The sequence below is a fragment of the Myotis daubentonii genome, chromosome 11, assembly GCF_963259705.1.
Source record: "Myotis daubentonii chromosome 11, mMyoDau2.1, whole genome shotgun sequence".
NCBI lineage: Eukaryota > Metazoa > Chordata > Mammalia > Chiroptera > Vespertilionidae > Myotis > Myotis daubentonii.
Window position 1 is genome coordinate 26,285,430 of NC_081850.1, and position 26,914 is coordinate 26,312,343.

A 26,914-nucleotide genomic window follows, 5' to 3' on the forward strand; every position below is an offset into this window, starting at 1 on the left:
TATCCCCTTCTCATTTTATTCCTTCATTCACCCATGTATCATCAGGAAAGAGACTAGAGAAGACTCTTAGTATTCAGCTGTATCTTCAGATTAACTTATAGATTGATTCTTTTCTTTTTTTTACAAAAGCAATAAAGTTACTTTTTATTGAATTCATGGGGGGTCATTGGTTATTAAAATTATACAGGTTCCGGGTATATAATCCTATAGCGCATCATTTTTGGATTGTATTGTGTGTTTACCACCCCAGGGCAAGTCTCCTTCCATCACTATATATAGATAGATTGTAATGTAAAGTGTGTGTTTTTGTTTAATGGGGTTTTATTTTCCCCTTAGTGTAAAATGTTGTATACTTATTGGCCAAGTATGGTGAAAATAGAAAGCAGTTCTGCCTTTTTTAGCCAAGTCAATAAAGAACAGTCTTGCATGGGTTACTAGGATTTTGGGGTACTCACTGTATAATTCTTTAACAGAGACATTCCAGAATTACCAGAGCGAGAAGAAGGAGAGGGAGAAGAAAGTGAACTTCAAAATGCAGCGTACAGCAATTGGAATCAGCCCAGACGGTAAGGACTGTTTCTGTCTTCAGCCCACTCAGTGTTTAAAAATAGGGAGGTGTGCTTTCAAGTGCTGTATGATAACTTGATACTGTGATGTTGGGCAAGTTGTTTAATATTCTTATGTATATATACAGTGGAAAAGATAACATGTATCACACAGGTTATAACTAACGTGTGCAAGCGTTTGGCATGTAATAGGGATTAAATAAAATTAAAGAAAATTATGCATAGGTGGTTGGAATGGGTATTTTCTATAGGGTTTAATCTTAAATATACCATCAAATGTTAATTAAAGTTTATCTAACATTTGTATAAACTATAGGTTCAAAACGCGTGTGCATTTATGATGGTGTGTCAGTAAGAACAGGCTGCAGTTATTCAATTTCATGTATAATAGAAAAGATGACTTTCCTAAATATGATCAGATATATCACCATGCATCACTACGCCACATTTTTGTGTTCATGCTACATAAATTCAAATTCATTTAATAGAAATTTATTGAGTGCTAATTATAGACTCAGACAAGAACCACATGATTTTGTGACTAACAGGGAAGAATAAGACGTAAATCCTGCCTTCATAAAGGTTGTAATTTACTAAGGTAGGCAGCATATAGACACATACAAAGTAATTAAAAATGTAAGGTATTTTGCATTAAGTGTAAAATATGGGTAATCATTGGACACTTCCTCTAAGCAGATGTAAAGGTAACCATCACATTGTGCCTTTCACTTAGTAAATACTTAATCTGTATTCCACAGTAGTAAATACTTAATATTCTACAATAATAATACTTATTCTACAAGAGAGAATAATTTCTGCGCTTCAGAGATATAGTAGTTTCATCATTTTCTTTACTCACAAATGAATAAAAAGCAGCAGCCATCACATTTAAATATTTTCTAGGTTGTCATGCTTGAAGTATAATAAAAACAGGTTACTTTCACAAAAAACTGTAAGCATTTCCAGCCATTCTAAATGATTTCTTGATCTGAATTCTTGAAAAGCTGTTTAGTCCACTTAGAAAAGTCATAGTCTCTCTTACATTACCCATAGAACAGAATATAAGTGCTAGATCTGTGGCAAGAATATGTATTATAAGATATTAAGTTTCTTATTTGAGGATGGAAGCAAAAGAAAGTAGATGAAATTATTTTGTAGTTGGTGACCATAATGACAAACTTGAATTTGGTTGGAGGGCAATAATCACAGGGAAATAAAAAGTTCGGTTGGGAGCACCAAAGCCCCATCGAAGCAAATCTAGCCCCAGAGGGGTGTCTCCAGCACAGAAGTTCTCCCACTGCAGACACAGCTGATTCTCACAGCCAATTGGCCTGGAGGTCAATTCCTCACAGTGATAACTACAACAATCAAGGCTTAACTACAACAAGACTGTGCACAAAGCCCACAAGGGGGTGCACCAACAGTGTCCACCTCAGGTAATTGGGACACTTAGCACAGAAAGGCACTCTATCGACACAGCGAAGCATAAAAAATGCCGAGACAAAGAAACAGGACACAAACAACAGAATTGGAGGAAAGCAAACTGTTGGATATAGAGTTCAAAACCATACTTTTAAGGTCTTTAAAGAACTGTCTAGAAGCTGCTGATAAACTTAATAAGGCCCTCGAAAAGACTGGTGAGACCACCGATAAATGTAGTGAGATCTTCAAGAAGACTGGTGAGACTGCTGATAAATGTAGTGAGATCCGCAAGAAATCTAATGAGACCCTCAATGTTGTGATAAAGAACCAACTAGAAATTAAGCATACACTGACTGAAATAATATTATACAGACTCCCAACAGCAGACCAGAGGGTCGCAAGAATCAAGTCAAAGACTTGAAATATGAAGAAGCAAAAAACACCCAACCAGAAAAGCAAAATGAAAAAAGAATCCAAAAATATGAAGATACTGTAAGGAGCCTCTGGGACAGCTTCAAGCGTACCAACATCCGAATTATAGGGGTGCCAGATGAGAGAGAGCAAGATATTGAAAACCTATTTGAAGAAATAATGACAGAAAACTTCCCCTACCTGGTGAAAGAAATAGACTTCCAAGTCCAGGAAGCGCAGAGAACCCCAAACAAAAGGAATTCAAAGAGGACCACACCAAGACACATCATAATTAAAATGCCAAGAGCAAAAGACAAAGAGAGAATCCTAAAAGCAGCAAGAGAAAGAAAATCAGTTACCTACAAGGGAGTACCCATACGACTGTCAGCTGATTTCTCAATAGAAACTTTGCAGGCCAGAAGGGAGTGGCAAGAAATATTCAAAGTGATGAATACCAAGAACCTACAACCAAGACTACTTTATCCAGCAAAGCTATCATTCAGAACTGAAGGTCAGATAAAGAGCTTCACAGATAAGGAAAAGCTAAAGGAGTTCATCACCACCAAACCAGTATTATATGAAATGCTGAAAGGTATCCTTTAAGAAGAGGAAGAAGAAGAAAAAGGTAAAGATACAAATTATGAACAAATACACATCTATCAACAAGTGAATCTAAAAATCAAGTGAATAAATAATCTGATGAACAGTATGAACTGGTGATTGTAATAGAATCAGACATAGAAAGGGAATGGACTGACTATTCTTGGGGGGGAAAGGGGTGTGGGGGTGAGGGAAGAGATTGGACAATAATCGTGCACCTATGGGTGAGGACAGTGGGTGGGGAGTGAGGGCGGAGGATGGGGTGGGAACTGGGTGGAGGGGAGTTATGGTGGGAAAAAAAGAGTAACTAATGTAATAATCTGAACAATAAAGATTTAATTGAAAAAAAATACAGTTCCTCATGTGACCCAACCATAAAATTATTTTTGTTGCTACTTCATAACTGTAATGTTACTGTTATGAACCGTAATGTAAATATCTGATATGCAGGATGGTCTTAGGCGACCCCTGTGAAAGGGTCGTTCGACCGCCAAAGGGTTTGCGACCCACAGGTTGAGAACTGCTGCTCTAAGAGCTCAGCATGATCCCCAGCTGACAGCCAGCAAGGAATTGGGGATGTCTATCCTATAATCATGAGGAACTGAAATCTGCCCTCAGTCCAAATGAGCACAGAAACAAACAAAAAAAGTTCGGTTGGACAGTTTTAATAAATTTTGGGAGGAAACGTAGTTTTTAAAAGGCACTGTGCAAAATGTTTGGAGTAATCAGAGCTATATTTGAATTCTACCTTTGCCGCTTTCTAAGACAAGATTCTAAGTCTTCGCTAGGTCTCAGTTACTTCATTTGTAAAGTGGGATTAATAATAGAACCTTTTACATTTTGGGGACAATTCAGTGTGATTATTCATTTAAAATTCTTAGTATAGTGCCTGGTACAGAATGAGTCTCAGTGGTTAGCCTTGTCAACAATCACCATCATCATCATCACTGACAACTAAGCAAACAGAAAGTGTTGAACACAAGAATCATTACAAAGTATTCTTATGAGAAAAAATTAATGTAACTTCTGTTCAGCAACGCTTTTCAATTTCTGCCCTAAATTTTTTAACCTTTATGTAAGCCTAAGAGAAGTCTCTAAAAGTGGTAGCTACCTTATAGAGAATGTCTGGAGCTTCCAGATGTCTTAAAGAAGATACTCTGTACTCTTCTATATTCTTTACAGAAGCATTAGGTACTTTTGGGGGAAAGTTCATAGAGTATTATGTTCATAGAAACTTACCAAAATAACCAGGACTCTTAGTAAATGAGGAGTGAGTGTTATGAATATGTTTTATAACATTGGAAACCTGCTGGGACATTTATTCATGCAGTCAAAAAATTTCCCTTTGTGTGGAAATAGAGAATACTTTTTAGCAAAGTGTAAATTTTAAAATTGCAAATAATCTGTGTTCCTGTTTTATTTTGCATGTGATTGTCATTGTCTGTATCAGTTTCCAGCTTGTCTACTTTTCTCTCTCAATCCAGTGCTTTGGAGATCTATCATGCTGATTCTTGAAGACCTAATTCATTCAGTTTAGTTGTTGCAGTACATTTCAATATATGACTGTACCACGGTTTATTCCCAGATTGATATTTGAGTAGTTAGTAGTTATTTGCTACTATAATAATTATTTGCAGTAAATATATCAATTTCCTTATAGTTATGTATGAGAATTTACCTAGGTATATACCCCAAAGTGGAATTGCTGGTTCATAGATTTAAATGTATAATTTACTTTCCTAGAAATTGTCAACTTGTTTTACAAGATGGCTCTATCACATTTTCCTTCGTTTTCCAACTTAAGAGAGTTCCCTTTTCCTCACATCCTTAGTTACTTCATCTTATGATCATTTAAAAAAAGTTTTTGTCAGTCTGATGGGTAGAAAATGGTGCCTTGTGTTAATAAACACATAGGTAAAAGAGGATCGAGGTGGTGGAGTTCACATTTACCCATGTATCATATGGATTGGATTTTATATATTGCTCAATTACATTACGTCAGGGATCATAATCATAGTAAGAGAAATAGTAGACTTACTGGTTGTTTCATGTGTGTCAAGCTTCATTTCATACTTTATGTTTTCATCAATTTAGTAATCACAGCAGCAATCTCATGTAGAGCCTCTTCTGGCTCCATTTCACAGATGAGGAAAGCAAGAGAGAGGCTAAGTGGGTTGCAGAGGGCCCACAGTTGTTAGTAGCAAAAAAGCAGGACTTGGACCCAGAGACCCTCTGTTCAGAGCATGGGCAGCCTGGCCTCAGAGCTGTTTTACTTCTGCTTCTCTGAACTTCATTCTATTTAAATCTCTGTCTTGGTCTAAGAAAGGCTGTCATCTTCCCATAAAACTAACTCCGAATATGTTCTATGAAGTATTTCTTTTGGGGTCTTCTTTTTCTACCCATGGAATGCTTACCCGCTCCATTCGGTGGTGAGTCGGTTCCTCAGCACTGTGGTCATGTCAGCAGACCCTCTCTCCTTATCTTCTCCAATGCTTTCAGTTGGCACAGCCTTTCTTCCAGGCAGTGGGGTGTTTGAAAACCCTTTGTGCCAAAGCTGCACAAGCATATGGTACTTTTATCCAAAGGTTGTTTAACCTCTCTGTGCCTCTCCGCCTCTTTATAAGATGGGGCTAATGAGAGTGTCCACCCCACATGGATGATGTGGGAATTGAATGAAAGTGTATGGAACTCAGATAATAATGCTGAGCACATGGTAAGCCCTCAAAAAGAGTTTGCCAGCACATGGTAAGCCCTCAAAAAGAGTTTGCCGCTGCTGTTATTTTTACCATCAGGAAATTATAAAAATCACTTTTTAACTTAAACCCACCATGGAGAATGCTAGGAGATATTTTCTTTCATTCTTCCTTTTCTTTTCTCTGTTTCATTTTTTAAGAGAACAGTTAAGGAGGCCCACACATGTATTCTGGATTCTTAGATATTAAATACAGTGACTAAATTTACTGACTTCCGTATTTTGCCATTTTACTTAAGGAACCACTTTAAAGAGACAAGAAAGTGTGTTGGTTTTTGTCTTTCACAGAATTTCTAGACTGAAAGGAAGTGATGAAGAGCATGTTAAATAGTTTAAACTATTCACACAGATTTCATGAGATCAAGGAGCATGGTGAGAGCTTTGAAACTAAACAGGTAGAGTCTCTAGGATTATAGATTTCTAGTAAAGAAAAAAGAAAAAAATGGAACAAAGCAGTGTCTCATCATCTGACTGTCTGGCCAGTAGCCAGTCTCTCACTCCACCTGGGGGCTCTGTTGTTCCCTGCCTTTTTTACTGGGACCTCCCCCATTCACTGGAGTCCTGGCTCCAACCTCTCCTCCCCTCTGGGAGCACCTCAAATGTCAAGGTAGAGAGCACTTTAGGGCCGTGCTTTCTTCTCCTACTTTAATGTCCAGTATTGTCCTCCTTTTGCAAGAGGCCAGCTGCAGTCTGCCTGTCTCAGAGTTCTCTGCCTGGTGACTGTTTCTTTCCACTTCCCTGAGCTGCTCCCTCATCTTGGCCAAACACCTCTCTACAAATCAGCTTATGCTTATATCCCGACCTTGTCACTAGATGTGTACTTTCAGCTCATTCACAGCTCTTAGAGATATTTGCAATGATTATATATGAGGCCATGTGTTTATTATGTGAGTAGATGAAGTGCATTCAAGATAAAAGATGTAGCAAGGGCCAAGGCCCCAGTCAGGAGAGCATGTCTGCTGAACTGAAGTCACTGCAAGATGCTGTGGTTGCTGGAATGGAGAGGGGAAAGGGAGAGTGGTGGGAGTTGCTTTTATGGAAATGGTAGTGGGAACAATCAGATCATGTGGGATCTTGTCCGCCACTGTTTGTTATCAGATCTGCCCTGGCAAGAAAGACTTACACATACGTCAGCTTCCAACATAGTGGGTGCAGGAATGTTCTTTCTCTTGATTGCGTTGCTAAGCTTAGAACTGTCTGTTCAGGGGTAGCTGAATTTCTTGATTACTAAATGTCTACAATAATAGACTCCTGAAACATGGTACCTTGGTTTGTGCTCCAGCCTGGAGTGTGTAAGTTTGATATTTATTTTAAAAAAATCAGCTTCAGAAATGCATTAGTATTTATCAGATCCCATAAAACACATAATAGAGAAAATATTTAAAACGATCTTGTCTTACTACTGGCAAAATTTTAATAAATTGAACAAGCAATATTTGCAAACTTAATATATCAAGACATTTTATTCCACTGAATTTAAAAATAGTTATTATTTTTAACCATTTGAATCATTTTTAACTCTGCGGAGTAGTGACATCAAGAATGTTCCTACTAGGAACTCTTACCATTTGCAACGTCATGGATGGAACTGGAGAGCATTATGCTAAGTGAAATAAGCCAGTCAATAAAGGAAAAATACCACATGATCTCACTCATTCATGGACAATAGAGACCATTATAAACTTTTGAACAATAATAGATACAGAGGCAGAGCTGCCTCAAACAGATTGTCAAACTGCAGCGGGAAGGCCGGGGAGGGTTGGGGGGCAGGAGGTAGGGGAGTAAGAGATCAACTAAAGGACTTGTATGCATGCATATAAGCATAACCAATGGACATAAGACACTGGGTGATAGGGGAGGCTAGGGGACTGTCTAGGGCGGGGGGATAAAATGGATACATATGTAATACCCTTTGTAATACTTTAAGCAATAAAAAAAAAAATTGCTCAGACAAAAAAAAAAAAAAAGAATGTTCCTACTGCTGTGTAACCATTAACACCATCCCTCTATGGAACTATTTTCATCGTAAAATTCAAACTCTGTACTCATTTAATAATGCCCCACTTCCTCCTCCACCACCTTCTAGCAACCACCCTTCTTAGGTCCCTATGGATATGGCTATAGTAGATACATCATATAAGTGAAATCACATAGTACTTGTGCTTTATTGCACTTAGCTGGCTTACTTCACTTAGCATGATATTCTCAAGGTTATTCTATGTTGTAGGATGTGTCAGAATTTCCTTCCTTTTAAAGACTGAATTTTTTACCGTTATTTGTATATACCATTTTTCTTATCTATTCATCTGTACATGGACACTTCGGTTGCTTCTACCTTTTCATTATTGTGAATAATATTCCCATGAAAGTGCTTGTAGAAATATTTCTTTAAGCCCATGCTTTGAATTAATTTGGGTATATACCCAGAAATGGAATTGCTGCATTATATGGTAACTTTATTTTTAATTTTTTGAGGAATGTCCATACCATTTTCCTAGTGGCTATAAGCTTTTACATTGCTGCCAACAGTGCACAAGAGTACAAATTTCTTCAGTTTCTCTAAATTTTCCTTGCCAGCACAAATTTTCTTTGTTTTTCGTTAAAGTAGCCATACTAATGGGTGTGAGATGGTATCTCAATGTAGTTTTGATTTGCATTTTCCTAATGATTAGTGGTGTTAAGCATCTTTTCGTGTACTTATGGGCCATTTGTATACCTTCTTTAGAGAAAGTCTATTCAAGTCCTTTGCCCATTTTTTAATCAGGTTATTTTTGTTCTTGAGTTTTTGGGTTTCTCTATATATTCTGGATATTAATCCCTTATCACATGTGAAATTTGCAAATATTTTATCCTGTTCTGTGGGTTGCCATTTTACTCTAAGTGTCATTAGATAAACAAAAGTTTTTAATTTTGTGGAAGTCCAGTTTGGCTATTATTTCTGTTGTCTTTGCTTTTGGTGTCATTTCTAAAAATTTAAAAAAAAATTGCCAAATCCAGTGTTATGAACTTGCCCCCTCTGTTTTCTTATTTTTATTTCATTTATTTTTTTATGTATTAACATTCTGTTTATTTTTTACAGGGTTGAACTTTGGAGAGAACCAAGCAAGTCCTTGGGCATCAGCATTGTTGGTGGACGAGGGATGGGGAGTCGACTAAGCAACGGTGAAGTGATGAGGGGCATTTTCATCAAACATGTTCTTGAAGATAGTCCAGCTGGCAAAAATGGAACCTTGAAACCTGGAGATAGAATAGTCGAGGTACCTTCCACTGAGCTTTCTGAGCTAAAATCGTCGCCCTCTTCCATGCTCTCTACCAAGGGAATCATCACCATTACACCATTACTTGACCAAACATTAGAGAAAAATGTGCCTGTAGTTAAAGCATTTCTTATTTGTTTCTTTCCACCCATCATTGCTCTCTTCAAAATATGGTGACAGATTATATATCTTGATGTATAGACTGATGTTTGAAGGTACAACCAACCAGTTTTAAAACATTGGCTCTGAGATAAAATAAGTAAGTTCTGGTTAAAAGAGCAAAGCAAATTTCCTGGGGAAATAATTCTTTAATAGTATATATATACACACACAAAAAAAAAAATATGTTCATCATAATTAAGTTTCCAATGAGATTTTATTTCTAAAACTACTTTATAGTTACTTCATTCTAAACTTTATTGGATGAAAATTATTTTCCAAGTGAGTCTTTTTTTGTGCTAAGACCCTGATTACCTTGCATATAAATGCCCCCCCCCCCTCATCTAAGCACAGGTTTTCCTCCTCCTCAGTGCTTTCCATTCATCACTCAGGGCTGTGTGCACGCCCATGCATGTGTGTACACATATAAGTGTATTTTGTTATATACGAGAGAGAAGCATTTGGTCAAATTGTACCTAATACTTTAATTCAAATCAAAGTTTAATATTTTAAATAGACTCTTCCCTCAGGAGTCACTCACTCATTTGCTTAACAAATATTCCTGGAACAGCTGTTGCATTCCAGGTGCTGTAGCAGGCTCTGGGCATCCCACAGAACACAGGGCACTGTGCCTGCCAGGTGGGACAGGCCTGACAATTAAGTCACTGCAGAGCAGTGTGATACATTTTTTCATCAGGAGAAGCATGGTTTAAGTGAAGAGGACAGAGGAAGAGATACCTGCCCCAGATTTGCTGAGTTGTTAGGATTTATAGAGTAAACTAAAAGAGACAATTTCCAAATGGAAACCGATTGCTTCACTATTATAATGACAATTATGTTTACTTAATGCAAATGATTGACCCTCATTTTCTAAGTCCATATAGCTTACACATTAAAATGCCTTAATTGTTTAGAAGAAGGTTACATATTAACTATTATTTTAAAATTAGCATTTGGGGGACTTCTTTGTTTATTCCTTGATTGATTTATTATTACTGGGAAAAAGCAAGGGCTATGTATGTTTCTTCCTCCTCTGACCACTTACAAGGAAGAATGGTGGGTTTTCTCTCTCTTCCTGTATACTTACCTCTCATTAAATGATTAGATGGCACCTTGGCCTTCTTCTAAAGAGCTCTTTTTTAGTTGGAGTACTACCTAAAATTTCCATTTTTAGATTATCACAAGGCAGTTTATATTATGAATACTTCATTATTAAATATCTTTCACCTAAGTAAAAAAAGTAAGAAATATTTATAATTATTTCTGGAACGGATTGATCATAGTTTGCACCAAAATATCGTTTAAATGTATTAAGAATGTTAAAGTATCCCTTTAGAATGGAAAAGAATTTTTGTGTGAGTGGTAAAATACTGAATGTTGTTTAGCAGTGGTTTGTTGAGGGCTGTTATGTTTTGGGGCTTTTCTCATAAATAAGATAGCCTTAGGCTTCTGAAATTCTAGGGATTCTGTAACATGTTTCTGCTAAGAGTTTCTGAAAATATATGTAGATTAGATGAGTAGAGACCTGCAAATGTTTTCTAAGTAGAGTTCTTTGAACATGAGCAAAGATATTAAATGTTCTATTAAACTTTCCCACTAATGGGATGTATAGTACTCACTAATATAACTTTTATTCTATAAAACATTAGAACTCATTTTCAAGACCCACTGAAAGAGATGTTAAGTATCACCTAAGTATCAATCTGAGGGAGGTTTTCAATTAAATATGTGTGTTTTTTAAATATGATAATGCAGAGAAATAATAATTTTCTTTTCCAGAATTGTGTCCACTCTGATTTTGCTATTTTGTTGTACATACCATATTGTGGTAATTGGAAATGATAAAACTATATAGTATCCTATAGTTTTCTAACAGGATTAGCATTTGGCCTTTCAAACTCTTTTCCTCCCTCACAAACCATGGTCAATAAAAGGTTACAAATAACTTTCATTTCCAACCTATTTGTATAAGAATTACTAACAAGTAAGCACAATTTCTTGGCTTCTAGCTCCTGTCATGTCTACTGCACAGATTCCTTTGCAAAACTAACCTCACCATAACCTCTAACTTCTGAACGCCAGAATTTTGTTTTTAACCTCAAGCATCCCCGTACAGAGAAAAATACACGATATATCAGCCACCACTTCCCAAACCACTCTCTAATGAATTTGTAAAATATTTATTTGTACAGTGACTTTCATGATGATGTTAGTGCTACTAGGCAGTTAGTTCCCTTATATTATTTCTTTAATTATGCCGATTTATTAAAGGAGCAGCCAAGCAGTGTAAGGAAAGCAGAAGCAGAGCCTTGATTCTAATTGATGATTATTTCAGTTGATTATTGAAGACAGAAATCTGTGTCCAAAACAAGGGCCCACAAGTGTGCTGAACAGATGAAAAGTTCGGAAGCCTCACAGACAGCCGTAGTTATTTTTTGTTCTGACACTGATTTTCCAGGAGCCTCCCCTTGGATCCTCAGAGCTCCAGACCACAAATTGTTCTATTGTTCTCTAGCTTCTTGAAATGTTAAGCTGAGGCCTTCCATTGCAGGTGGATGGGCTGGACCTCAGAGATGCAAGCCATGAGCAAGCTGTGGAAGCCATTCGGAAAGCAGGCAACCCTGTAGTCTTTATGGTACAGAGCATTATAAACAGACCAAGGGTAAGCAAACGCAGAGGGCAAGGGAGGCATATCCACGCAGTGTTCAACTCGGAATCTAATGTCTCAATGGCCAAGTTGTCTCCGGAAGCAAAGATACCGAGTCTTGAAATCTCAGGAAACTTGTGAAAAGATTGTTTTGCTTGTCTTTTTCATTGAGTTGTTGTGGAAATCCCTCCTATCTTGTTTACTAAGCACTTGAAGTCTGTTTTCAACACACAGGAGGTAGGATTCATCGGTGGCCAATGATATCTAGGTGGACAATTGTTAATTTCATTATAGTCACAGAGTATTTACAAGAGGAATGTGGTGCAGTCTTTTTCAGGTTAATAGTCCAGGACCTCTCGTGAAGTCCCTTAGAAGCCAGTGAGATTACATTTTCTTTATAAATTTATTTCCTTAGACAGAATTTCTAGTTTATGCAATCCCATGATCACCTGTGAATGATCTTGACTGCATTTGTCTATCCCACTGAACATTAAATTTCCACATGGTGGATTTTGTTTCAACTGTATGTTTCTATACCAGTGACTTCATAACTACTACCTCCCAGCCCCAATCACTTTATAGCCCTTCATCACTGTATGGTGGACAGAAACCTACTAACTCATTTTACCATCAGTCATCACAGGTAAAATGGCTTCAAAAATATATTTTAAAAGTGTAAGTGCATTCAGTGAAAGTTGTTGATGGAGACGACACTACGTGAGGCTTTGTGTATTTGATACGCCCTAATGTTGCTGAAGAGGAAAATCATGCCCAGCGTTTAAAATTATTTTTCCATGCCTTCTCTATGCCTCAGTAAAAAGAAAGCTATTTTAACGTGCAGCCGTTCTTAAATATATTTGGACCGCAAACCCCTTAGAAAGTTCTTCAGAAATATACATGCTCACTGAAGGGCTTGCACACCAAAGACAGGAGTTGCCTAGATGTAAGTAAGAATCCCTCACAGGCTGGTTCTCAAAGAGAACTTTTATTAGCCTTTGGGGTTGGCTGTCTTTAAAAGGAAAATGTCAATATGTGTGAGGGTAGGTAAAAGAATGATCTAAAACTTAAAATGTGGAATTTTTATAGAAAATACATTGAACTTTTAAAATTAAGGATCTAAGAGATCAATGCCCAAATGATGGTAGAGACGTAGCACACAGCTCTGTGGATGAGATTTGTCAGTCTTCTGAGCCGTGGAGTAAAAGTGACTAGATCTGTCCCACGGGTCCTTCCCTTTGTTGTCGGGACAGGTGTAGCGCTGCCCTGGGTGTACAGTAAAGAGTGAATTTAGTTGTTCTCAGTGTAAGCCTTTATCTTCACATCTGCAGTTTGTAATCACTCAGTTGTTTATTGTTAGGTAATAATTATTCATTCAGATAAGAAAGTCTGCCAAAGGAGGGCTGCATCATACCGCATTCTTTTCATATGCTATTCAGTTTGTTTAAATAACTATAAATCTTTCTACGTTTGTTTCCATTTGTGGTGTTAAACATAGACACAGCATGGTAATGTTGGTAAATTGCTGTTTAAGTTAAAGCTATTTTTTGTGTGGGTGGGTTTTATTCCTTTCTTTTTTGTTTCACTTTTAATTTCAAACTTTTCTATCATTTAGGACAATACTATAAAGTGCCGAATAGGATTCTCCATATTACTTTTTTAAAACTTAAACTATAAACATTTCTTTCAATGCCAGTCACATTTGCTAATGAGCTGGGAAGTGGGTTTTTTTGTTTGTTTGTTTTTTCTCTTTCATGCACCTGGAAAATATTCCTGTTTCATTATATGTGGTATAATGATGCCTGATTTTATAGCAATTATTCCAGAATAAATCTTGCGTAGAATGACATATTTACTCAAAAAGGGTTCCGGACATGCTACCCCAAAATACGGCATGCTGGCTGTTGAATATTTTAAGCTAAAGGAATTTGAGAAAAGGCGGTTACCGGAATGACTGATTTCCCTTCTCCCCCTGAAGCAGCTTGTAAGACTCTCAGTGGGAGGTGCCCTTCCTGCCTGGAGAGAGGAGCATCCTTGTCTCCAAGGAGGAGGGTGCGGAGAGGAACCTGAATGGACAGATGTTGCTGACCTCCCGCTCCCCTGGTTCACCCCACTTAGCTCATATTCTCTTGTCCGATGACACTTTCCCTGACCACCCACTCTTCATCCATCCTAGTAGAAGAACACTCAGGTTGAACCCTTTCTTCAGGTCTTCATTTCCTCCTGAAGGGTCGGTGTCACTTAAAACTTATAATAAATCAATATGTATATAATTTTTTTCTTGTGAATCTGTTTCTTATTACAGAGATCCAGCTGGGATCCTGAGCAGGGTACAGGCATTTTTTCCCCCCCCTTCTCTGCATATGCATTTTGTTTTGGGAAATTAGAGTTAACGTTGCATTTGAAATGAGAGATACTTTGTATTCAGTAATTTACTTCCCTATGGAAAGAAATCGAGTTTCCCATAATCTAAAGGAAAAAAATCACAAATACCTAAGAGTCTCTTCATGATAAATGTTGTATATGTGGATGGAATGGAGCTTTAAGGAAATCTTACCCAGAGGCTGAAAAGCCAGGCTGTGGCTCTCAGACTGTTCAAGAACAAGCCTTCCTGGCCCCAGCCCCCCGCCCCAGCCCCAGCCCCAGCCCCAGGCCCAGCCCCAGGCCCAGCCCTGTTCATTCCTCCAGCGGGCACTTCACAGAATTCCGCCTGGCTGCACCATCACAGGCAAGCGTGGGCCCGTGAACATGGGCCAGAGAATGGTTCTGTCTTCCCCATGCCGCTTCTTAATTACTAACATTTCTATTTTTATCAGCCCTTGGAGCTATAAATAGAAGTTTCATCATCGGTTTATTAATAAAAATATAGTCTGTTTCTATCAATCTTTCCTTAATAGCAGACTGATCCACCACTTCCCTTGCTGTGCTCATTCTGTACTTTTATATTCTAATCTTGGGCCAAATTCTAATCCTATAAGAGCTACATATGAAAAAAAAAAAAAAAGAAGAAAGAACCCCAAACAACACAAAAAACTGGAGCTCTCTTTACATACTGTATTTCTTGCCACTATGGTTTTATTTTATGTGATTCTGCAGAATTGTAAAGGAAATATACAACCAAATAATTCCGTGTGTGAGGACTGGAAATAAGCTCGACCTTCCGCAGCATTGGGTTTTCTGCCTAGGAAGCGTTTCTGATCTCTGCCTCGTCATTTCTTCCCCCGTAATATGCGGCCCCGTTCCTAGGCATTTGTGATCTTCTCTTTTGTAAAGCAGGAGTTGGCATTTTCAGCTGAAAAGCAGAGCGCAAGTCAAGATGAGCAGAAATGTCATGGTGCCCGTTTCCTTTTCCCGTCTCCTCTGTGTAGGAGAAACATTGCTGGAGAGCGGATTGAAGGGTGAGGTGGCACCAGCATTAGCATGGGCGAAGGCAGTCTCCCCAGAGAGTGCTCTCAGGCAGGGGGTGTCACGTGACGGCCTCTCCCACTCTCCATGCTTGCCAGGAGAGCTTTTTTTTTTTATAGAGAGAAGCAACACAAACATTTCACTGGAGCCAGAATGAATTTTAAATGTCTGCAGTTTCTCCTGAAAGATGTAGTCAATAAAAGAAAAAGATAGTGGGTATGAAGAGAAGAATTTATTGTGCTAAGGAAATTACATTTTTTTTTTAACTATGAAAATGCTAAATTCTGTCTGGCAGTCATCCTGCCTTTAATGTGTATATTCAAAGGCACTAGTCCTAGCTTGGTATATCGCAGGCCAGCCACAAAACCTAGGAAAGCACTCTCAGGCCGCATTTCCAACGTTACTAAGAGCCTCATAAATGCCCCAGTAATGTGGGAACTTTTATAGGGAATTTTAAAAATATATATCAATATTTCTACCTTCACAAAAAAGTAGGCAGAAATAGAGAGCACTACCATATGGTGGTTCATTTAAAAAAAATTGTTGACTTCTGTTTTTAACTAAAAAATACTATTGATCTTAAGCAAACTTAACATCTAGTCAAAATATGATAATTTTCTTTGTTGGGAAATGAGATGAAAAGACTAATGAAGTTTACCCCTGAACTAGCAGACAAATGTTTAATTTGCATTCTGGAAAAGATAAACTATTTGTTTTACCAAAAAAGCATAATTTGCTTTTAAATGTAAAGTTAGAAAACTGATATGATTTCAATTTTGAAAGATAGTTACTGATACACACAGGACATATATTACTATATAAAGTGGGCAAACATATGTGCATCTGTCAGAGAGTGAAGTCATTCCGTGAAAACGAAAGAAATTTGGGATCCATTGGACAACTCATTTCCCACCTGGTTTTGTGGCCAGATTGAGATCAAAGTGTAGATTCCCGTCACTAGAGATAAACCTTTCGTTCCAGACTGTTTCATAAGATGTTGTTATTAATACTAGATCTGACAGGATCTAGTTTTACACAGTTATTTAAACCAGTAAGTGCTTTGTTCTTAAAACTGAGTTGTTTGGGATCCATTTCTTTGGGCTCAGTGCCTCTTATGTTTCCTTTTAGAAATCCCCCTTGCCTTCCTTGACGCACAGCCTTTACCCTCAGTACAACTTCAGCAGCACTAACCCATTTGCTGACTCTCTGCAGTTCATCGCTGACAAGGTTGGAGAATGCCCATTGTCTTGCCCTTGCCTTTTGCACATGTTTTGTTCTGTGTTACTGCTGTGCCTTTGTCCCAGTTCACTGTTTACTAGATTTGGGCAGGGGAGAAAAACAAAACACGACAACTGTGTGTTTGCAGTGGGCATGTACCGTAAATCCTTTCTTAAGCACATTTTCTTGCCAGAACATCTTTATAGCTGAATTAGATGGTCCTTCTGAAGAGGAAGGGAAAATTGTGAGTTCAGTGCCTTTTCTGTATTTTGCTGTGCGTTAAATTTTCTGATACTTAACTATGAAGTCTTTGTTAAATATATGGATCACTGTCACATAATTTCTTTAAAACTGTCTATTGGTTTAAATCTTTAATAAACCAAAACAAGGTGGTCCTAAAAGCTCTCCTAGGAGTTAACCACTCCACAGAAAATTGTGTACGTGTAGGAGTCTGTGGAATATTCATACAGTGCGTCCATGTAAATGCCTGACTCAGGAAATGTGTAGCTGTTTCAGTGCTTGTAAGTCTGTACTTGGGATATTCTCGTAACTGATGGAATTATAAATCCAAAACTGGAAAAAAATTGCAAGGATAAAGATACTATAATGCGATTGTGAAAAGGAAGAAAGCTGTGAACAATTTCTCTCAGGAAGCATTTTATGAATATTCATTGGCATTTCATGGTATTGTAACGAGTAAAACCAAAGACTATCTCTGAAGGAATATGTTTTCTGTTACTGTAGGAATTGCAGAATTCAAGTAGAGTTGTCTTCCATTGTTCCCCAACTAACCCTTTTGCTCCCACACCATTTAAGGTTTGTCCTGGTGTGAAGTTTTCATGAGTATGTAGTGTGCTGTCGTGTGTTGTGTGTGTACATTACACTGTGTGCGTACAGGGCATGGAGTGATTTCAAATGCAGTTGCATGTTTACCAATGAAAACTAAGCCATCTTTGTTAAACAGCTACATTTTTATTAACAGATTTTTAAGAAGTGTCAGTGACAATCTACTATACTATCTCAATGAGAATGAATGTTTTAGGGGCAGTAAAATAGAACACCTGGTTGCCGTTGGTAAACACAGGCGTGGATTCTTTTTATGATTCCTCAGTTATGGTAGGGCACCGTTTCAATTTATACTCACAGCATAGAAACATGCCTAAGATCCTGAACAGTTTGTAGGCAAGCAGACTTTGTTTGTTTGTTTTAAGGAAAATAACAACTCAGAACAATTATGCAGTAAGTAATATCTATAAAATGTGTACCCATCAATTTATTAAAATATGGGAAAGTTTAATTTTATTCTATTTTTAAAAGTTAAATGAGCTTAATTCATGTTTGCTAACATTTCCTATTGTTACAGAGAAGTAATTATTTTATTTTAATTAGAAAAATTTTAAATTACATATTCCCCACCAACTTAGTATGTTTAATGAACCTTTATTGGGTCGCATTAGGTTTTTGTTTGTGCACTTTTTATTTGTACATTGTTGATGTGAGCGTTTTGTGGCCCAGCATTTGGGGAGGTAACAAGGATGTTGTTTGCACTAATGATTCTTGTCTGTTTGGGCAATTGTGTGTAAACTGAATATTTTAAGACAGCACATTCTGTAATTTGAAAAATCAATTGCCCTGTAAGTCTCTATCAATAAGTTTTGCCAGAAAAGCAGTAGTAATTTGTGTTTATTATGATCATTGTGTCGTAGCTTAGAATCCTGAAGGGCTTTCTGAATCATTAAAGAAATATTACATTCAGTGCTATGTAATTTTAGTATTAGGTGTATGTTCTGGTATTCTGAATCTTGACACCAATTAATAATCCCTAATTATATGTGCCTATCATTCTGTGTGTTCTGTAAGTTTTTTATTTTTAAATTACAGCCCTTTTTCCAAATATACACATATAAAATAAAATAAGGCATATTAGAGGGATTTTTGTGTAGAATGAAAGGTAAAATAAGGAAAGATAGAATAATAGAGATTCAAGGCATCAGGGATAGTGTCATGCCAGGATTAGAACTTCAGCCAGGTATCTCTGAGCTTTGAATTAGGTACTCACTGTCTTACGGTGGAAATTGGACGAGACAGCCTTCATGATGGAAAGTGCATTGGGTTGCGTTAAGAATTAAGTGAGAAGAACTCTAGTGCTACTATGTGATTTTAAACAAAACATTTCACTTTTCATGGCCTCAGGTTATTAATCCACAAAATGAATTCATTGAGTTAAGGTCCTTCTAAACTTGAATATTTTGTTTGATTTTCTACAACTTGATGATACCAAGTCCTTTCTTTGGATTAGGACCTCTGTGGCAGCAAGTGCACCATTCTATGCAGTTTTTCCCCATGTTTTCTCATTAACCTTCCGAGCTACTTTGGCAAGGGAACGATGGTGCTGCCCCTCAAAGTCGTCCCTCAGATCCACGTCTGTGTGCTCCATGCTAACAAGCTGGCTCCCTGGGAGATGAACTTGCATGTGTAACATTTTCAGGGATGCGTTGAGTCATTTGGAGAGAGGATTCCGGTAGCAATAAAAAAATTATTTATATGTAGTCTCACTAATAAGCTTTGAACGTCTTTGGTTTTTTATTAATCCGTGGCTATTTTTTTCTAGTTTCTTGGAAGACTTTTCTAGACCACCCCCCCCCCCAAATCTTGCCCAGACCCCTGGACATTTATGACAACTTTTGAATGAAACTTCTTTTCCAGAAGGGGAAGTTTGTATAATTTTTCATCTTAAGTTATTTAAGTTATTTAAGTTATTGAATAGTTTATCACCTTAAAATACCAAATAACAATTTAATGAATTGTTTTCTGAACATAGCACTTTGTATGAAGCTTACCTGAATCCTGTCTACCAATTTGTAAATATATCTATTTCCCCCCATTATTTATGTATCGTATATTTTAAAGCCAGTTTTTTGTTTGACATTATTTTCTTATTTCATTTCCTTAGCTTTTTTCCCCTTTGATCTGCACATACCCACAGCATTCCTCTTGTTCCCACAGGCACCCAGTCAGTCAGAACCAGAGCCAGAGAAGGCTCCATTGTGCAATGTACCTCTACCCCCTCCTTCAGCATTTGCAGAAATGAGCGGTGATCATGCCCAGTCATCTGCAAGCAGGGTCTCAGAAGAAGGGGACAAAGAGGATGAGTTTGGTTACAGCTGGAGTAAGTTGTCTTTTTGTAATGCATTTAATTGTCAGAGGTATTAAAATAGCTCTGTGTTTCTCAAGGCCGATGCCCTGGATGAATAAGGATATTTCAGCTTTAGTTATAAATACTGCAGTTTTGTGTAGGGGAAAAAAAACACTGTTTGTTTTTGCTTGAATACAGCATGCATTCCCAAGGCATGAAATCATTTTCTTCCGTTCCTTCTGGTCTGCATTCCTGTGAAAGCCCACTTTGCCATTTTTATGAGAACTAAAGAGGGCGGGGCACTCTCTCAGAAGCTAGTACTGGGCCAGCTTTCTTGTGGTCTTGAACAAGTCATCTCCCCTTTCTAGGTCTCAGAGTCTTCCCATTGTTGATAGTATGCCTTGAATTTTGGTGTTTTCACTACGAGGGTGGTAATACAGTATAATTGTTGAGATAACAACTTTGGGCATTTGGCAGTTGTTTAACCACCTCTAAGCATTTGCTTAGTGGTTTGTCCCTCTTTTTAAAATACAGCGTTTAGCCCTAGCCGGTTTGGCTCCGTAGATAGAGTGTGAGCCTGCGGACTGAAAGGTCCCAGGTTCGATTCCGGTCAAGGGCACGTACCTTGGTTGCGGGCACATCCCCAGTCAGGGGTGTGCAGGAGGCAGCTGATGGATGTTTCTCTCTCATCGAAGTTTCTAACTATCTCCCTTCTTCTCTGTAAAAAATCAATAAAATATATTTAATAAATAAATAAATAAAATACAGCGTTTACCTCTAGTTGCTAACATTAAATTAGATAATGTCTGAGGAATGCTGACCACTTCCTGATGTGCAGGAAGCATGGAAAGGCAGCTGTTGCTAGGATCATGGCTGTGTCTCTTGTTTCCTAAGGAGATAAACCATTTCATAGGGTAATATTAAAAATTCAGCCTAAAGTTATAACTGTGTCAGTACTTTAAAAAGTTTCATTTAAAATATATAATTATTTCTTTAAGAAAAATGGCATGCTTTTCAGAAGCTAAGAATGTAAAAGGTGTGTTACTAAACTCTAGGATTCAGGAAATGGCAGTTTGTGAAATTGATCCAATTAAGAATCAATATAAAATACATGTCATCAGCCATGTAGTAACATTTTCTAAAGTTTACAGTTCTCAGTCTATTTTTAATGAAATTAGAGTATATTACTAATCCACCAGAATATACTCTGAAGAAAACATTAAATGGAATATTTCAGTTACCTATTGTCATGTCACAAGCTACCCGAAACTTCATGGCTTAAGAAAGCAGTTTCTTACTGATGTGTCAAAGAGCTGTGGTTGAGTGGATTCCCTGGGACAGGGCCTCTAGCATGGCTCCCTCACAGCCTGACAATTAGTGCTGCTACTGGCTGATTCTTCCACTGCGCCTGTGGCTGGGACCCCACACTTGGCTTTGCTTTCTCAGTTTAAAGAATAAATTCTAACTATTGAACATGTGGGATGGGAGATATGAATGGTCTAATCTACTTAGGACAAGTGTCCGAAAGCTGGGACAGGTACATCGAATTCTCCTGACCTGATGGCTCTGTGCAATAATGAACCCGTTCCCTTTTGTATGGATATATGGACCAAGCAACTGTGCAACATGATGTGACATGCAGTGTAGATTTTCCTGTGAGAGAAAAGCTTCCACTGACCAATCAAGATGAATACTCCTGCCCTGGATGGATAGCTCAGTTGGTTAGAGCATTGTCCCAGTACACCAAGGTTGCGGGTTTGATCTCTGATCAGGGCACATGAAGCAAACCAAAGAATGCATACTTTAAGTGCAACAACAAATCTCTCTTCCTCTCTCTTTCTAAAAATCAATAAAAATATAAATTAAAAATAAGTCGCCTGGCCAGCATGGCTCAGTGATTGAGTGTCAACCTATGAACCAAGAGGTCATAGTTCAAATCCTGGTCAGGGCACATGCCTGGATGGGGCGTGCAGGAGGCAGCCAATCAATGATTCTCTCTCATTGATGTTTCTATCTCTCTCTCCCTCTCCCTTCTCAGAAATCAGTAAAAAATATATATATTTTTTAAAAGATGAATACTCAGTGTTCTGTTCTCCTTTGAAAATGATAAATTAAATTTCTGTTTTAATCACAAGCTGAGAGTTTGTTAATGTGACCACTCTTGGACCTGATCACGCAGGTACACCAGTTAACTAGACATTATACTCTCTGCACCCTGAATGCAAAGAAATTCCTTAAAGTTTGGGTAGTCCTAGAAACCCAGGTGGCCAATCTGCCTTGGTTTTCTTAACTGCCAAGCATATTTTGGTACAAATAATGCCCTTTTGAGGCTATTCTAAGTAGCATTTGACTATGAATTAACTCTCAATACCTATACTCTTACTGTTGTTATATGCAGAAAATATCAGAGAACGTTATGGGACTTTGGCCGGCGAGCTGCATATGATTGAACTGGAGAAAGGTCGGAGTGGTTTGGGTCTAAGTCTTGCTGGGAACAAAGATCGATCCAGGATGAGTGTCTTTATAGTCGGGATTGATCCCAATGGAGCAGCTGGGAAAGATGGTCGGTTACAAATTGCAGATGAGCTTCTAGAGGTAATATCTTGTGGAAAATGCTGAATTTACTTTTGTAGAATCGGTGCAGAGGAAACATTAGTTTCTAGAAAATTCACCTGGGCCTCATAGAGTGATGGAGAAAACTATCACTTGCCTAATAAAATAGATGCATTACAGTAAATTTGGCACTAAAGCAAATCTCTATTAAGTAGTGTCCATGTTCCCATTAACTTCCATTGAAAGGTCATGGCAGTGTAGCACCAGAAACAGTTTTTGCCCCAAGACAGCAATAAAGATTACACTTCAAAAACTTTTTTGTGTGTGTGCTGCATTTTCATTAGGAGCTTTTAGAAAGCCAGATGACCGATCACTCGCCCACTGGTCATTATGAAAGTTGTATCCCTAATAGTACAAGTGACAGATGTTGGGTGCATTGGGGTCAAGGTTAAGTCTAACTAAAACAGTAATTCAGCCCTCCAAACAAAATAAACTTGTGGACCATGCTTTATAGTTTTAGAACTATATCTGCTTGTTTGGTTTGCCCTTGCCTCCTGTAGGCTGGGATCCACGTTTTTGTATTGTCTTAATGCTCTTCCCGTACTTGTGTATTTCTCTATTGATTAGAAAGGCTCAGTCAGCAATGGCTAAATGACTAGAACAGCAGTCACCAACCGGTGGTCCATGGACCACTCGTGGTCCGTGAGGTTCGAAAGGTTGGCGACCGCTGGTGTAAGGAAACCTTTGGAGCAGCAGTCGCCAACCGGTGGTCTGCGGACCACTGGTGGTCCGTGAGGTCCGAAAGGTTGGCGACCACTGGACTAGAAGACCAGCAGTTTTCATCAGGTGCTGTGCTGCATAGACACAATGTACTGCCACATCCTAGTTCTGTCAGCATTTCTTCTCCCAGTGGCCCATGCCCAAGCCTTGAGTTTTCAGACTAATTAGAAAATACAACAGTATAGGGCTTCTCTGGATGCTCTGTGCAGGTCACACATGCTCCCACAGAGCCCCTGCTTTGTACAAAGCGCACTGAGGCCCAGTGCCTGCCAGGGAACTCACTGTCTGCTCTCCTTCAGTCAGTCCAAGTGCTTCCCCCTCAGCTCTTGGAGCTCAGGCCATATTACACCATTTTAATGTTGGCTTCTAAATGAGCTTTTCTTTATTCACCATCAAAGTCAGGGTCATGTTCTGGAAAAGATATATATATGCCTAATGCATGAAATTCATGCAAGGCCCTTGGCCCCAGCCCGCCTGCTGCCACCATGGCTGGGGGCCTCTAGTGTGGCCTCCGCCTGCTGCGGCTTTGTCCAGAAGGAAGGATGTCTAGTCTAATTAGTATATTACCCTTTTATTATATAAATATATATATGAAATATTAGTTTAAAATAAGAAAAACCTATTTCATTAGCTAGATAGGATGATAAAAATTTACAAAATTAAAATTCCAGGCTCAATTAATGATATTTATTTCCCATAGATCAATGGACAAATTTTATATGGAAGAAGCCATCAGAATGCTTCCTCAATCATTAAATGTGCCCCTTCTAAAGTGAAAATAATTTTCATCAGGTGAGCATTTTCTTTTTCTGGTTTACTAAAAAATGTTCGTTAGCCTTTCAATTCTGTTATTTTTGAATGAAAATAAAGCATTTATAAATGTTTTAGTGTTGCAGTTCCAGGCCTTTGGGGTTACAGAATTTTCTGTAATAATCCTTCTGAATCTTAAAGTAAAATGTTGAAATAATATGAAGTGTTATGATGTGATAGGTCAATGCATTTCCTTTTAGGAATAAAGATGCAGTGAGTCAGATGGCTGTGTGTCCTGGAAATACAGTGGAATCTTTGCCTTCTACCTCAGAGAACCTTCAAAATAAGGAGGTATGTAGCTCATGTTTGTTTCTCTGGAAGATTTGATTGATATGCCACTTCTTAATTCAAACAATTATAGAACCCTTACAAGGCTGTCAAAGATAAATAAGTCATAGCCTTGGCCCCCATGGAGGGTATAGCCCAGTACAAGAAGCGCTCGAGTAAGCAAGCTCACCACTAACATGAAGGCTATTAGTAGAGTTAACATAGGGAATAATGAAGGCACTAGAAGAGGAGGTGCCAATTCCACCTCTAGGGAGAGAGAATAGGATGTTATAGAGGAGATTATGTGTAGTTTGGAAGTAGAAGACTTGGGGGCACAAAGAAGCAGAGGGTTGAGGAATGGTGTGGAAGATCCGGCAAATACAGATAATTAAAAATTGCAGAGCATACTGAACAGCGTGAGGCAGGGGATGGGGAGCTGGTGAGGCAGAGTCACTGGCAAGGGAAGGAGATGGGTCAGATCATAGGAATATGATGAAGACTTTGTCTTGGAGGCCATGTTGTTGGGAACTCAAAGAATCAGAGCTGTAATTTTTGAAGACATCGCTGGAAATGGTGCAGAGCAGAGAAAAATCAGAAGTTGCTGGGAAGTGAAGTAAAGGGTAATAAGAAAATTATCAGAGTAGTTCAGGAGAAAGAAAATAAGGTTCTAAGTAATGTAAAAAAACAATAAAATAAAAAGTGGAAATGGTGACATCAGATGTTTAGGACCCAAATTGACATTACTTCATCCCCAACTAAATGTAGTCATTAAGGAAAAATGAGTAGTTGAGAATTTATTTATCCAGCAGATATTTATTGCGTGTCTGCCTGATTGTATCAGGTACTGTTCTTTGGGCAGGGAATAGATTGGCAGGTGAAACAGATAAGATATACAAGGCTTCCAGATGTCTGACTTGGTGACTTGATGGATGGGTGACTTTTACCAAAATATATAAAGAAATAAAAAGAGGAATAAATATTTGTAAAACTAGAAGACATGTATTTAGGCAGCCTAAGAGTGAAGTATAGTTTACATTGGGACATTTGGTCTAGAGTTCAGAGATAGAATTCTCTTAGATGCAGATTTGGTGTGAAAGCTGAGGCACTTGACTACAGAGAACATTTAGAGAGAACAGGGCCAAGGTCAGGATTATGTAATAACAATCAGAAAGAAGGCTGATACATATGGTCAGAGTTGATGAAGTAGAGCCAGGCGGACGTGCTGCATAACAGCTGATGAGACCACATTTCAAGAAGAATGGGCCCTGACCAGTGTGGCTCAGTTAGTTGGGCATTGCTCTGTGCACTAAAAGGTTGCTGGTTCAATTCCAGATCAGGGCGCACATGCCCCCCCTCCCACCACGCCCCCCTGCCGTTTGCAAGCTCCTAGTACATGAGGCAGCTGATGTTGCGCTCTCGCGTGAATGTTTCTTTTTCTTCTCTCTCTCTCTAAAAATCAATTTAAAAATATTTTTAAAAAAACCATGGATCATCTTTGTCCCTTATAGTTAAAGCTGATATAGCTATCTATCTATCCTATATAATAAAGAGATAATATGCAAATTAACCCTCATGCCCTCACAAGATGGCTGCCTACGACCAGGCTGGCAGGGGGGTTAGTGAGGGACAACCAAATGACTGAACAGCAGGCTGCATGGGGCGACCAGGCTGACAGGTGAGCCATGAGGGGTGACCAGGCCGGCAGCGGGGGCAGCTGGGGGTGACCAGGCAGGCAGGCAGATGAGCGATTAGGAGCCAGTGGTCCAGGATTGTGAGAGGGATGTCTGACTGCCAGTTTAGGCCCAAAACTGGCAGTCGGACATCCCCTGAGGGGTCCCAGATTGGAGAGAGTGCAGGCTGGGCTGAGGGGACCGCCCCACCCCTGTGCACGAATTTCATATACCAGGCCTGTAGTATGTATATAACAGCCTAATATGCCAAGTGTCCAACTAATAGATCAACCGTTTGGACAACTGCTCGACCAGTCACTATGATGCACACTGACCACGAGGGGGCAGAAGCTCCAATTGGTAGGTTAGCTTTCTATTGAGGTCCAGTTGACGGGGACTGAACGAGACGGGCCAGACACACCCTGGAGCCCCCCCACATCCCCTGCAGGCTGGCCTGCCAGCCCCAATCAGCCCCATTCGGGACTGGGCAAGACAGGCTGGACCAGCCGTGGGCAAACTATGGCCTGCGGGCCGGATCCGGACCGTTCGGCTGTTCTATCCGGCCTGCGGAGCCGAAAGAGCAGAGGGTTCTCTTGCTCTCCCCTCCGCTCCTTCACCAGCAGCAGTGTTAACATGTATTAGTTCACACAAACACTCTATCCATGCTTTTGTTCTGGCCCTCCGGTCCAGTTTAAGAACCCATTGTGGCCCTCGAGTCAAAAAGTTTGCCCATCCCTGGGCTGGACACTCCCTGGATTCCTCCCGCGGTCCCTCCCTGGCCCCTAAAATATTTCTTCTAATTGATTTCCTTTCAGTGTATACAAATTCCTGCACTGTGCCTCTAGTATATAAATAACAACCCACCCAAACATTGAAAAAAAATTGAAGGGTATATTCTACAACCTTGAATACTGCAAAGAGGTAAGAAAATGAATAAAGAATGTCCATTGGAGTTGGCAATTAGGAGATTATTAGTGATTTCTGAGGAAGCAAATAATGGGTAAGAAGTTAGAACAAAGAAGGCAGTGGCTAGAAGGTGACAAAAAAAGAGTTTTTGGTGGAAGTCCTGTTTTTATTTGGAAAAGCTTTGGCTACATGTTTCAGATGAATAGAAGGAAGTAATAGAAAAAGAGGGAAAATTAGAGGAGCCATGAGGGTCATCAGTGAGAAAAGGAAACACTATTCCCTCAATAAACATATAAACATTGGGCTTTATCTATACACTAGAGGCCTGGTGCATGAAATTCATGCACTTGGGTGGGGG

At 38.8% G+C, this 26,914-nt stretch overlaps 1 protein-coding gene across 9 annotated transcripts in view; it reads left to right on the forward strand.

Moving 5' to 3' along the window:
- The window catches only part of MPDZ (multiple PDZ domain crumbs cell polarity complex component), a 171,266-nt gene that overhangs the window by 119,588 nt on the left and 24,764 nt on the right, over positions 1–26,914 (forward strand). For 4 of the 9 annotated variants that reach the window (XM_059656658.1, XM_059656655.1, XM_059656660.1 and 1 more), the window contains 9 exons: positions 474–566; positions 8,831–9,008; positions 11,719–11,829; positions 16,345–16,443; positions 17,179–17,250; positions 19,441–19,603; positions 21,969–22,165; positions 23,604–23,695; positions 23,914–24,004. In XM_059656658.1, the coding sequence (XP_059512641.1) occupies positions 474–566; positions 8,831–9,008; positions 11,719–11,829; positions 16,345–16,443; positions 17,179–17,250; positions 19,441–19,603; positions 21,969–22,165; positions 23,604–23,695; positions 23,914–24,004 (1,096 nt within the window). The remainder of the gene's footprint in view (positions 1–473; positions 567–8,830; positions 9,009–11,718; positions 11,830–16,344; positions 16,444–17,178; positions 17,251–19,440; positions 19,604–21,968; positions 22,166–23,603; positions 23,696–23,913; positions 24,005–26,914) is intronic. The other 5 variants (XM_059656657.1, XM_059656659.1, XM_059656661.1 and 2 more) reach the window with 5 other exon arrangements.